General features: G+C 45.1%; 1 protein-coding gene across 1 annotated transcript in view; it reads left to right on the top strand.

The window, feature by feature from the left end:
• Positions 1 to 246: 246 nt before the first annotated feature.
• Positions 247 to 12,894, top strand: part of CHAT (choline O-acetyltransferase) — a gene marked incomplete at both ends in the record, with an annotated part of 45,251 nt that continues 32,603 nt past the window's right edge. Inside the window, 3 exons of the mRNA XM_081328617.1 lie at positions 247 to 261; positions 10,203 to 10,394; positions 11,313 to 11,431. Of these exons, the coding sequence (XP_081184743.1) occupies positions 247 to 261; positions 10,203 to 10,394; positions 11,313 to 11,431 (326 nt within the window). The remainder of the gene's footprint in view (positions 262 to 10,202; positions 10,395 to 11,312; positions 11,432 to 12,894) is intronic.

The raw sequence follows: 12,894 nt of genomic DNA, 5'->3' as shown, positions 1-12,894 counted from the left end.
GAGAGATTTCAATAATATTTGGGGGATTCCAATTGAAACTGCTCTTTTTAAAAATGTGTTTCCTGACTATAGCAGGCAACAGGGGCAGAAGACCAGCTAGCAAGTCTCGTAAGATGGTGGCTGGCGAAAATCCTCCAAAATCTCTGCCTCTCCACTCAGGAACTTTTTGTTCCATTCTCCCGTCAAGCATTTGGCTTCCATCAGATGTGTGTGAAAGCGCAGCCCTGAGACGGTCCCTCTAGCGTAATGCGGGAACAGATGGTAGGGCGCCCGGATCCGTGCTGCCAAAAGCAAAGGAATCCAGGTGCCAGCAAAGGCCGCAGCCAGGGAATAACACTGCTCCCTAAGAAGACCTAGGTTAACCTGCGTTAGGTTTATGCGCCTGCGTCTTGGTTCCTCCCGAACTCTCTCCCTCCCTCTCTCTTTGGTTCAGAATGAATTAGAGATCTTCCACCAGGAAGATCTTTTCCTGATGAGAGAGACAGAGGTGACTCAAATAAAAGAGAATGTTTGTAGCTCAGGGTTGAAATGAGGGGGGTCCTTCATCACGCCTGAATTGTATCGGAAGAGGAATGGGAGGGAAGAGAGTACAGGAGGGGGAAGGAAGTAGGAAGGTTGGAGGGAAAGAGGAGGAGAAGTGGGGATGGGAGTGGGGAGGGAAAGAGGAGAGGAGAGGAAGAAGAGGGAAGTTAGGAAAGAAAGGAGAAAGGGAGAAAGAAAGTAGAGAAGAGGGGAGAGAGAGAAGGAGGGTGGATACAGTGAAAGGGGAAATGGACGAGCAGCACCCAAACTTACGTGTAGTAGGTATTTATGTATGGCGATATATAATACCTACAGCATTACTGATATAACAAATGTTAAATACCTGAAAAAATGTTTATATTTCATTGGTTAGTTTGTGGTGTATTAAAGGAACTGTGAATAATAATAATAATAATAATAATAATAATAATAATAATAATAATAATAATAATAATAATAATAATAATAATAATAATAAGAAGAAGAAGAAGAAGAAGAAGAAGAAGAAGAAGAAGAAGAGGAAATGAGGAGTCCTTGGTGCTCTCTGAACTTGGTTGTTTTTCTCGCGGACATCTTATTACCCAGCTCGGTAACGTCATCAGCTGGTGTTACCTGGTTCGGATAATGAAATGCCTGCAAGAAAACAACCAAGCTCAGAAAGCACCAAAGACTCCCTCGGAGATAGGGAAGCAACGGCATTTCTAAGCAACCAAGGGTCTAGGCCAGGGGTAGGCAACCGTGGCTCTTTTATGACTCATGGACTTCAGCTCCCAGAATTCCTGAGCCAGCTGGCTCAGGAATTCTGGGAGTTGAAGTCCATGAGTCATAAAAGAGCCACAGTTGCCTACCCCTGGTCTAGGCCTTCAAGAAAAAGCTCAACGAAAAAAGAGAGAGAGAGAGAGAAAGAGCTGGGAAAAATCACACACAACAAAGGCCTGCAAATAGAAGTAGAACGACTGGGGCAAAAGAAATCCCAAAAGAGGAGCACCTGGTGTGCAATCCCAAAGCATCAGAAACACCACTTGGACACCGTCTCCATTGACAAAATCACCACTAGTCAATTGCAGAGGGCAGCTTTAATTTGTTGTTGTTAGCTGTGGTCGTGTCCGACCCATCGTGACCCTATGGACAACGTTCCTCCAGGCCTTCCTGTCCTCAACCATGTTCTGGAGTCCATTCAAGCTCACGCCTACTGCTTCAGTGACTCCATCCAGCCACCTCGTTCTCTGCCATCCCCTTCTTCTCTTGCCCTCAACCTTTCCCAGCATTAGGCTCTTCTCCAGTGAGTCCTTCCTTCTCATTAGGTGGCCAAAGTCTTTGAGTTTCAACTTCAGGATCTGGCCTACTAAAGGTCAATCAGGGTTGACCTCCTCTAGGACTGACCGGTTTGATCGGCTTGCAGTCCAAGGGAGTCGCAGGAGTCTTCTCCAGCACCAATTATTTGGAACAGCTTAAATCTGGCCGTAATACTTTAAGACCATCCAGCAATCCCAGGTCGTTGGGAAGGCCTCGATAGGTGGATCAAAATGCCAACTCCAATCTAAACATCTGGCTGACCGTATGACCAGCCATCACAATAATAACAATAACAGGAATACAATGGCGAACACTTCCGTATTATCACGACAATTCTTACGGACGTGGAATCACCAGGAATTGAGTTCAGGTTGAGTTTTGCCCTTGATACCTTCCGTCAAGCACATTTTCCAGTCTCTCCATAATGGCAACCTTACTTCAAAACTGGGGTGGGGTGGGTGGGAACTTAATTTTTACGCATGCAGAAAAGATTAACTTAGGCAGGTTGAGAAAAAGACGGTTCAAACAGCGTTCACTGCTCTTTAGTGTCCTGCAGTAATGGAATTTCTTAATGAAAACAAATGTTTCCAATGCCGTACTCCAATTTATGACCGAGTAGTTCTGTTATTATTTATAATAGGGATGCTGTGAAAAGCTTGTAGGTATCACGAACGAGTGAAATGCGCTGACTTCTTGGTTCAATCATTCTTCCCCTTTTCTCTCTGCTGTAATGAGATGGTGACTCCATCCAGAAAGAATTTCGGGAGAACCTCTGTAAGTTTGAATTTCTATCCGTTCTGTCTCACCAGTCAGAAATGAATGATAGAGGGAGACAAACATGATTTTCATGATCTAGTCTCCATTTGGGATGAAGCGTCTCTCTCTGTGTGTGTGTGTGTGGTTTTTAATCTAGAAACCTATCAAAACCCTGAGAAGCTATCAAATTAAGAAGGGTCGGACATTTTGAGCTGCAAGGTTTCAGCAGGCCCTTTCCCTAAAATGTCTTGAGTCTCTCTATTTTTCCTTGGTGGAGCTCTGGGGAAAACAGCCACAGAAAAGCGATTTCAGGAGACAATGAAGCATGCGTCCTTTTAAGAACTGCACAATGACCAAGTTGAACCCTTTCCCAAAGGAGCTGGTCTCAGATCTATGCGCTTCAGTTTGGAGAAGACAAATGACTGAGAAGATGAAGGACAGCAGAACAACCCGATGCAACCTGGAGATGTGCAAACTCAAGGAAATTTTGTTCCCCCGTGTAGTCTTAAGGAAAGGCACCCTTGAAGGAGAAGCTGCTTCCCCATATGACAGTTGTGGGGTGACATTCCTTCTCCATCTTAAACTCCTGTCTTTGGCAATACACCCATTTCTCTCTCTCTCTCTCTCTCTCTCTCTCTCTCTCTCTCTCTCTCTCTCTCTCTCTCTCTCTCTTTTTTTTTTTTTTATTCTGCAAACCATAAATAACTGTTTCCTCCCGCTGAAGCCCACATAAAATTGTTTCCTGTATCTCTGTATCTGTTCAGGTTTTCAGAATGTATTCTTTTGCTTCTTTACAACTGAGGGATGATTTGGGTGTGCCCTGAGCGAACCAGCCACACTAAATTGAGTAGAGCCCTGATTTAAAGTCGGATCCATCTCCCTTGTCCCTAGTGGGAAGGTCCCTCTTTCTTTGTTGCAGATTACTCTTTGCTTTTGAAGGACTGCAAAGGCCACAGGACCCCCATAAATGTCAATCTCCCCATTGCAGGCCCACTTGCAGGATGGGGCATAAGAAGTTCAGCGTAATCAAATCGGTCGGCATTAATTTGATTCCTAGCAAATTGCCTGACCCTTTAAATCATCTGGGCAGAAGTGGCCATAAAGCCCTCTATGGAACTTTTTTTTCCCCTTTGGCATAATTAAGTCTTCTGCAGCATGGAATCCTTGAGAAATAAGCCCATGTTGTGTTTGACATTTGGCTCGGAGGCGTCCGACACAGCAATTAGACTGCAATGGACTGGACTTCTTCTCTTCTTTGATGGAAGGCTCCACCTTCCCTTCCCTGCTCGCCGGTTTTGCAGCTCAACGTACTGGCTTGATGGCTGCTGGCGTAGATGGGCTTTTCTATCAACGTGGTTGTGTCTTCTCTCTCAACAGAAATAGCGAAAAAAAAGGGAAAAACTGCATGTTGGAGTTCGATAAGAGGGGAGGGGAGAGGGGAGAGGAGAAGAGGAGGAGGGGGAAAGAAGAGAGAGGGGAGGAGAGGAGAGATGGGAGGGGAAGGAGGGGAAGACGGGGAGAAGTGGGGAGGGGGAGAGGCAAAAAGGGGAGGGGAGGGGAGAGGAGAAGGGAGAGGTGGGGAGAGGAGGGGAGGGGAGATGATAAGACAAGACAAGACCAGACAAGACAAGACAAGATATAAGACATAAGACAAAAGACTTAAGACATAAGACGTAAGACGTAAGACGTAAGACGTAAGACATAAGACATAAGACATAGGACATAAGACATAAGATTTCAGACATAAGACATAAGACATAGGACATAGAACATAAGATTTAAGGCATAAGACATAAGACATAGGACAGGACATAGGACATAAGACATAAGACATAAGACTTAAGACATAGGACATAAGACATAGGACATAGGACATAAGACATAAGATTTAAGAAATAAGACATAAGACATAGGACATAGGACATAAGATTTAAGACATAAGACATAAGACATAGGACATAGGACATAGGACATAAGACTTAAGACATAGGACATAGGACATGACATAAGACGTAAGACATAGGACATAAGACATAAGATTTAAGACAAATGACATAAGACATAGGACATAAGACTTAAGACATAAGACATAAGACTTAAGACATAAGACATAAGACATAAGACTTAAGACATAGGACATAGGACATAAGACATAAGACATAAGATTTAAGACATAGGACATAGGACATAAGTCATAAGACATAAGACATAAGACTTAAGACATAGGACATAAGACATAGGACATAGGACATAAGTCATAAGACATAAGATATAAGGTGAGGTGAGGTGAGATGAGATAAAATGAGATAAGATGAGATAAGATCCTGGGGATATATGCTGCCATCAAAAATGAAAGGATATTTAGCAAATAATATCAACAAAGCAGAAGGGACCTATCACTTGATGTATCTTCCCTTGCAGAAAAAGCTAACAGAGCGAGAGAGACCTTGTGGCTTAGAGGCAAATAACACTGCCTAATATGCAATCAGCCCAGGTTCGAATCTCAGAAGGGTATAGCTGACTGATGAAGACTAAAGAGTCAGAAATGCATCTCAGTTTCCCTTTAATTCTTTGTTAGTAATTTACACAAATATATGAATTGTCCGGTGTGACTACTGCCTGTTCGATAGCCTTCAAGATAGGCTGAAAACAGGAAATAAAGATTTGCCCCATGTTTGGGGCCTAGCAAGGTAATCTAAATAGTTAACATTTGAAATATATATATATATATATATATATATATATATATATATATATATATATAGATAGATAGATAGATAGATAGAGAGAGAGAGAGAGAGAGAGAGAGAGAGAGATGCAGTGGCTCAGTGGGTTAGGACACTGAGCTTGTCGATCTGAAGGTCGGCAGTTTGGCAGGTCGAATCCCGAGTGCCGCGTAACAGAGTGAGCGCCTGTTACTTGTCCCAGCTTCTGCCAACCTAGCAGTTCGAAAGCACGTAAAAATGCAAGTAGAAAAATAGGGACCCCTACGGTGGGAAGGTAACAGCGTCCTGTGTGCCTTTGGCAACCAGTCATGCCGGCCACATGACCGCGGAGACGTCCTCGGACAAGCGCTGGCTCTTCGGCTTTGAAACGGAGATGAGCACTGGCCCCTAGAGTTGGAAACAACTAGCACGCATGTGCGGGGGAACCTTTACCTTTATATATGTTTCTATACCCAAGGAGCTGAGTCTGCAACCTTCTGCGAGCGATTTCAGATTTTGCGATCTGTTGAAAAGCTCTAGAGGAGACTCAAAGTGCCAATCCGAGAGAAGATCACGGCAAAGAAGGAAATTGCCACACAAAGCGGAGACGAGATGGTGAGTGATGGAAAGAGGCATCAGAATGGAAGTTGAATTCCCAGTGGGGTGGACAAGACTTGAAATCAAGGACGTCCAACCTTGGCAACTTCAAGTCTTGTGGACTTCAACTCTCAGAATTCCCCAGCCAGCATTCTCGGAGTTGAAGTCCAGAAGTCTTAAAGTTGCCAAAGTTGGACAACCCTGGTTTGGAGAGACAGTCATCACATTGTTCCTCTTCATGGGCAACATGAGTGAAGTTGCCTTGAAAAATTCAACAAGCCGCTTATCTGTGGAAAACGGATTAATGTGAAGTGTACAAGGAGAAGGATGGTCAATTAAAATTAGGATTGTGGATGTGCTGAACAATTCTATGGATGATTTTACCTAGAAATCATTTGATATCCCCCTCCCCACTTAACCCCCCCCCCAGAAAAGCAAAAGATGGGAAAGACTTTTAGGCCATCAACCAAGTTTCAAGGTCAAAGTCAAAGGAGGAGTGTCCTTTCTAGATAGAAAGAAATGGATAGGATGTCTCTTCTTCGTCCATTCTCTCAAAGCAAATAAGTTTTAACTCTATTGGCCCAGATGTCCCTTAAAATTTACAATTAAAAAGAGGAAAAAACCACCTTTCTTCTTCTCTCTTAGATGAGAAATGAGAAGGAAGAAGCCACTTCATTTCCTAGAATTTCTAGCCAGATATGGTCAGTAAAGGGACGCGGTGGCTCAGTGGGTTAGGACGCTGAGCTTGTCAATCAGAAGGTCGGCAGTTTGGCAGGTCGAATCCCAAGTGAGCGCCTGTTACTCGTCCCAGCTTCTGCCAACCTAGCAGTTCTGCTTGCATGTAAAATGCAAGTAGAAAAATAGGGACCACTACGGTGGGAAGGTAATAGCGTTCCGTGCGCCTTTGGCGTCTAGTCATGCCGGCCACATGACCACGGAGACGTCCTCGGACAAGCGCTGGCTCTTCGGCTTTGAAACGGAGATGAGCACCGGCCCCCAGAGTCGGAAACGACTAGCACGTACGTGCAGGGGAACCTTTACCTTTACCTTTATGCTCAGTAAAGTCAACATGTTGGCCATAATGGAATGATAGAAGCTCCACCTGTTGTTGTTGTTTTTCCTAATTTTTATAAAACTGCAAACTTATTTTGATAGTGATTTTTGTTTAAACTTCAGCTAAAATCTAGCCATTACCCCACTCCCCCCACCCCAAATTACAGGATTAACACTGGAAAAAAATCAAGCAGAGGGAAACTGCCTTATATTTTTCCCTTCTGTCTCAATTAAATGAGAACACCATTAGAAATTACAGTGCTTGGTTTCTATCTATTTGCAAACTCTATATACAAAGGTTTAGAGATGGGTAGATTAATTGTGCACCCCGGAGAGACGCAAAATACAACACAGTGATCTGCTAGCAGTTGTACCATTAAAGTGTCTCTTTGGGATTGTCTATTTTTCCCCCCCAAAGCTAGCATGGGATAGAATAGTTTGGCTCCATTCTGCATTGCTCAAAGGTATTTTTTTTTTTTAAATTGTTGTTGTTGTTGTTCAGTCACCAAGTTGTGTCTGACTCTTTGTGAATCCATGGACCACAGCACACCAGGCCTTCCTCTCTCTATATAACGGTTTGTTGAGTTTGCCCAAATTCATCTTCATTGTGTTGATGGCACTATCTAACCACTATCTAACCAAGAGCCTTGGTGGAGCAGTGGGCTAATGCCTCCTTAAGTAACACCAGCTGCCTGCAATTAGTGCAGGTTCGCATCCCACCAGGCTCAAGGTTGACTCAGCCTTCCATCCTTCCGAGGTAGGTAAAATGAGGACCCAGATTGTTGGGGGCAATTAAGCTGACTTTGTAATAATGCCGCTTGGGGGGGGCAAAAGCCCTAATAAGCAGGCATATACATAGAATGAAGGCTACTGCTAAGCTTGTAAGCCGCCCTGAGTCTTTGGAGAAGGGCGGGATATAAATGGAATTAAAATAAAAAATAAAATAAAAATAAAATCTCATCCTCCGCCGTCCATTTCTCCGTTCGCCTTTCATCTTTCCCTACACCGGGGGTCTTTTTCCAAGGAGTCCTGTCTTCTCATCTGGTGGCCAAAATCTTTGAGCTTCAGCTTCAATGTCTGTCCTTCCAAAGGACAGTCAGGGTTGATTTCCTTTAGGATTGACTGATTGGATCGCCTCGCAGTCCAAGGGACTCTCAAGAGCCTTCCCCAACACAAAGGTTTGTTCTCCACAGCCAATTACATCTTCTAGGCAACTCTCCAAGTATGATGATAACCTTGGGCCAGATGGAACCGGAAAGGAAGTGTGAGATAGGTTTGTTGTTGTTGTTGTTAGCTGCGAAGTCGTGTCCGACCCATCGCGACCCTATGGACAACATTCCTCCAGGCCTTCCTGTCTTCTACCATCTTCTGGAGTCCATTTATGCTCACACCTACTGCTTCAGTGACTCCATCCAGCCACCTCATTCTCTGTCGTCCCCTTCTTCTATTGCCCTCGATCTTTCCCAGCATTAGGCTCTTCTCCAGTGAGTCCTTCCTTCTCATTAGGTGGCCAAAGTATTTGAGTTTTAGCTTCAGGATCTGGCCTTCTAAAGAGCAGTCAGGATTGATCTCCTCTAGGACTGACCGGTTTGATCGCCTTGCGGTCCAAGGGACTCGCAGGAGTCTTCTCCAGCACCATAGTTCAAAGGCCTCAATTCTTTGGCGCTCAGCCTTTCTTATGGTCCAGCTTTCACTGCCATACATTGCAACTGGGAAGACCATAGCCTTGACTATACGCACTTTTGTTGACAGGGTGATGTCTCTGCTTTTTAGTGTGCTGTCTAGATTTGCCATGGCTTTCCTCCCCAGGAGCAAGCGTCTTTTAATTTCTTGGCTACAGTCCCCATCTGCAGTGATCTTGGAGCCCAGGAAAACAAAATCTGTCACTACCTCCATTTCTTCCCCATCTATTTGCCAGGAATTGAGAGGGCCAGATGCCATGATCTTGGTTTTCTTAATGTTAAGTTTCAACCCAAGTTTTGCACTCTCCTTCTTCACCCGCAACAAGAGGCTCTTTAGTTCTTCTTCACTTTCTGCCATTAGAGTGGTATCATCTGCGTATCTTAGGTTGTTGATATTTCTTCCGGCAATCTTAATTCCAACTTTTGATTCATCTAGCCCTGCCTTTCTCATGATGTGCTCTGCATATAAGTTAAATAGGCAGGGCGACAGTATACAGCCTTGCCGGACTCCTTTCCCAATTTTGAACCAATCAGTGGTTCCGTGTCCAGTTCTCACTGTTGCTTCTTGACCCGCATATAGGTTTCTCAAGAGACAAATAAGATGGTCTGTTACTCCCATCTCTTTAAGAACTTGCCACAGTTTGTTATGATCCACACAATCAAAGGCTTTAGCATAGTCAATGAAGCAGAAGTAGATGTTTTTCTGGAACTCCCTAGCTTTCTCCATGGTGAGATAGGTTAGAACAGGCCTTTTCAACCTTTTCACCCATTGTACCACTTTTAGGATATGGCAACATCCGAGTACCACCAGTCGCCTAGCAAGGTGTCAAGAACTTGATGACCCCCCCCCAAAAAAGGAAGAAAAGTGATGAAGTACAGGTAGTCCTCGACTTACAACAGTTCGCTTGGTGACTGTTCGAAGTTACAATGGCACTGAACAAAGTGCCCCCCAAGCCACAGCCGAGCAGGACACCTGTCTGCCCGCTCAGCGGCGCTCTTCCTCCTGTCCGAGGTTTTCATTGTTGTGAACATTTCTGTTGAGGATTGGCAGCGGGGGTGGGGTGGGGGGTAATTGGTTTTTATTTTCCCCCTCTGCTGGGTGATTGCAGCAGGTTTTGGTCACTTCACATGACCCTGGGACACTGTGACCGTCATAAATGTGAATCAGTTGCCAAGCATCTGAATGTAAATCACAAGACCCTGGAGATGGTGCAACATTCCAGCTGATCGGCGCTTCTTCTGGGCTCAGCAGAAGTGCCGGGATCAGTGCTGAGCTCCAGCTGGAGCTTGGCGCTGATCCTGGTGCTTCCGCTGAGCCCTGACAGCCCTGCAGCTCCAGCTATCCCTCGCTCAGACTTGTGTGGTGCTGCCACCGGTTCAGGTCATTCCCCTCCCCCGCTACCACTTTTCTAGGATGGTTGCGTACCTCCTGCCAGGTGTTCATGTACCACAGGTGGTACCCATACCACTGCTTGAAAAGCCCAGGGTTAGAACATCCAAGCTGAAGTTCAACTGCCAAAAATAGTTTTGTAAAACAAAAAAATACCACAGGAATATTCAATTACTAACTGCTCGGCTTCTTTTTCGTTAGGCACTTCCCAAGCTTCCGGTTCCTTCCCTCCAGCAAACGTTAGACATGTACCTTCGGTGCATGAAACATCTGGTGACTGAAGAACAATATAAGAAAACCAAGTCTCTCGTGGAGGCGTTTGGGGTGCCAGGAGGCCATGGAGAGTTCCTTCAGAAGAAGCTCCTTGAAAGGCGTGAACAAATGGAGAATTGGGTAAGCCTTCTGTCCTTCAGCTTCAAACAGGTGAACAGGTGAAAAGGGCTAGGATCACGCCGGGGTTTCTCCTTTATTCCCTCCTCTGTGGACTTGACTGAGATGCTCTGATATCACAGAGGCATTATTAGTACAGACAGTGCTTTTTTTGTAAAAGAAAAAGGTGCCGGAACTCACACATGCCATACAACCCACCTTGCCTACCCTACAAGGTTCCATTCAAAAAAGGTGCCGGAACTCCGTTCTGAGGGTTCTATGACAAAAAAAGCCCTGAGTACAGACAAATGTTTATTTACAGACTTCCTTGTTTGAAGACGGTGGGAGATTAGAGTGGGAGAGAAGAATTACTCTAGACTTGTAGTCATCAAAGAACATTCAGGTTAAAAATCGAGAGCCGGTTTGGTCTAGTGCAGGGGTAGGCAACCTCGGCTCTTTTATGACTCATGGACTTCAACTCCCAGAAATCCTGAGCTATGCTGGCTCAGGATTTCTGGGAGTTGAAGTTCATGAGTCATAAAAGAGCCGAGGTTGCCTACCCCTGGTCTAGTGGCCAGGGCACCAGGTTAGAAAGCAAGAGACGGTGTGTTCCAGTCCCACCTTACCCACGAAACCCATCCGGATGACTTTGGCCAATGACTCTTTCTCTCTCTCTCAGTTCAACCCACCTCACAGGGTTCGTTGTTGTGGGAAAATAGGAAAAGGAAGATGTGCTGGAAATGTTTGCCATGTTGAGTTATTTATGAAAATAATAAAGGCAGGAGACAAACAAATAAAAATAAAATAGAAAGGCAAAGACACTTATGGTAAAAGACAATGTACCCTCCCTCCCTCTCTCCCTCCCCCCTCCCTCCCTCTCTCTCTCTCTCTCTCTCTCTCTCTCTCTCTCTCTCTCTCTCTCTCTCTCTCTCTCTCTCGTAGATATTGCAATACTGGCTAGATGACATGTACCTTAACAACCGATCAGCTCTTCCCATCAATTCTAGCCCAGCAATTATCTTTGGTTGCCAACAGTTCCCAGAAGCAGATGACCAACTCAGGTAAAGTATCTGAAGACTCACTGCCGACCATGACATTCTGTTCTGGCTAGACCTGTAGCCCTTTATCACCAACAGAAGTCCAAACGATGCATATAGAAAAGTGATAAATATATTTAAACTCCCCCCCCCGGCCCGCTCATCTCCATGGCCAATTTTGAATTTCTGTTTGGAGTCCTCCTCTTTTCTGAATGAGCTACCTCTGAAATGCAGGTGAATTTAAAAGCACCTTCCACAGATTTGCATTCAAAACCACGATGAAACTTATTTGATTTGATTTGAATAAATTTATATGCCGCCCTTCTCCCTGAGGACTCAGGGCGGCTCACAACAATAAAAATTAAAAAAAAACATAGAGTAAAAAATGTAAAAGAGAATTAAACAATAAATGCAAAATTACGAGACAGTAAAAAGCCTAATTAAACCCAGTAAAAAGCCTAGTTAAAAAACGTAGTCAGTCCAGGCCCGCTTGTTGGAACAACCAGGTCTTCAGGTCATGGCGGAAGGACCGAAGGTCAGGGGCCATCCGCAGCTCCGGAGGCAACTGGTACTTACCTTTAAATCCCTACATGGCCTAGGCCTGGGATATTTGCGGGACCATCTGCTGCCGGGAACGACTTCCCATCGCCCGGTGCGCTCACACAGGGAGGGCCTCCTCAGGGTGCCGTGGGCTAGACAATGTCGGCTGGCGACCCCCAGGGGGAGGGCCTTCTCTGTGGGAGCGCCAGCCCTGTGGAACCAACTTTCCCCTTGAGCTCCGGATAGCCCCGGATCTCCGGTCCTTTCGCCGTGGCCTTAAAACATTCCTTTTCCATCAGGCTGACCTGGACTGACGACAGGGATTTTTAAAAGGTTTTTAATTTTATTATTGGGGCTGCTAGTTTAATCCTTTTTTAACTTTTGTATTATTGCATTTTTTATTGTTGTTAGCCGCCCTGAGTCCTTCGTGAGATAGGGCGGCATATAAGTCCCAAAAATAAATAAATAAATAAACTCATTCCAGAAGGTCGGCGCGCCCACAAAGAAGGCTCTCCCCCTGGGGGTCGCCAGCGAGCATTGCCTGGCCGACGGCACCCGGAGGAGGCCAACTCTGTGGGAGCGAACCGGGCGATGGGAGGTTGACAATGGCAGCAGGTGGTCTCGCAAGTATGCTTCACTCTATAGGTAAATTATTCTGTCTCGAAAAGATATATGAAGAACTGAAGTACAGCCACCGGAACAAAAATGTCTTAAGTAATTTCTTCATGTTTGCAATCGTTCCATGTTCTTGGGTCTACCTATCGGTACACTAGAGTTTGGGGAACCATGGCTTCCCAATCAGGTGCATCCGTCAGGAGGGTGGCCTCAACTTTGTGATTAAATCTCAACTCTTTTTTACTTGCATCCCAATGCAGGTAAAACAGATTTTAAAAGGACACGACTTCATAGCTGGGCCTACCATTTTGGTTCTTTTGACGCCATCTTCT

The sequence above is a fragment of the Vipera berus genome (assembly GCF_964194415.1).
Source record: "Vipera berus genome assembly, chromosome: 5".
Taxonomy (NCBI): domain Eukaryota; kingdom Metazoa; phylum Chordata; class Lepidosauria; order Squamata; family Viperidae; genus Vipera; species Vipera berus.
Note: the sequence above shows the minus strand (reverse complement) of the source record. Positions and strands in the feature narration are given on the sequence as shown.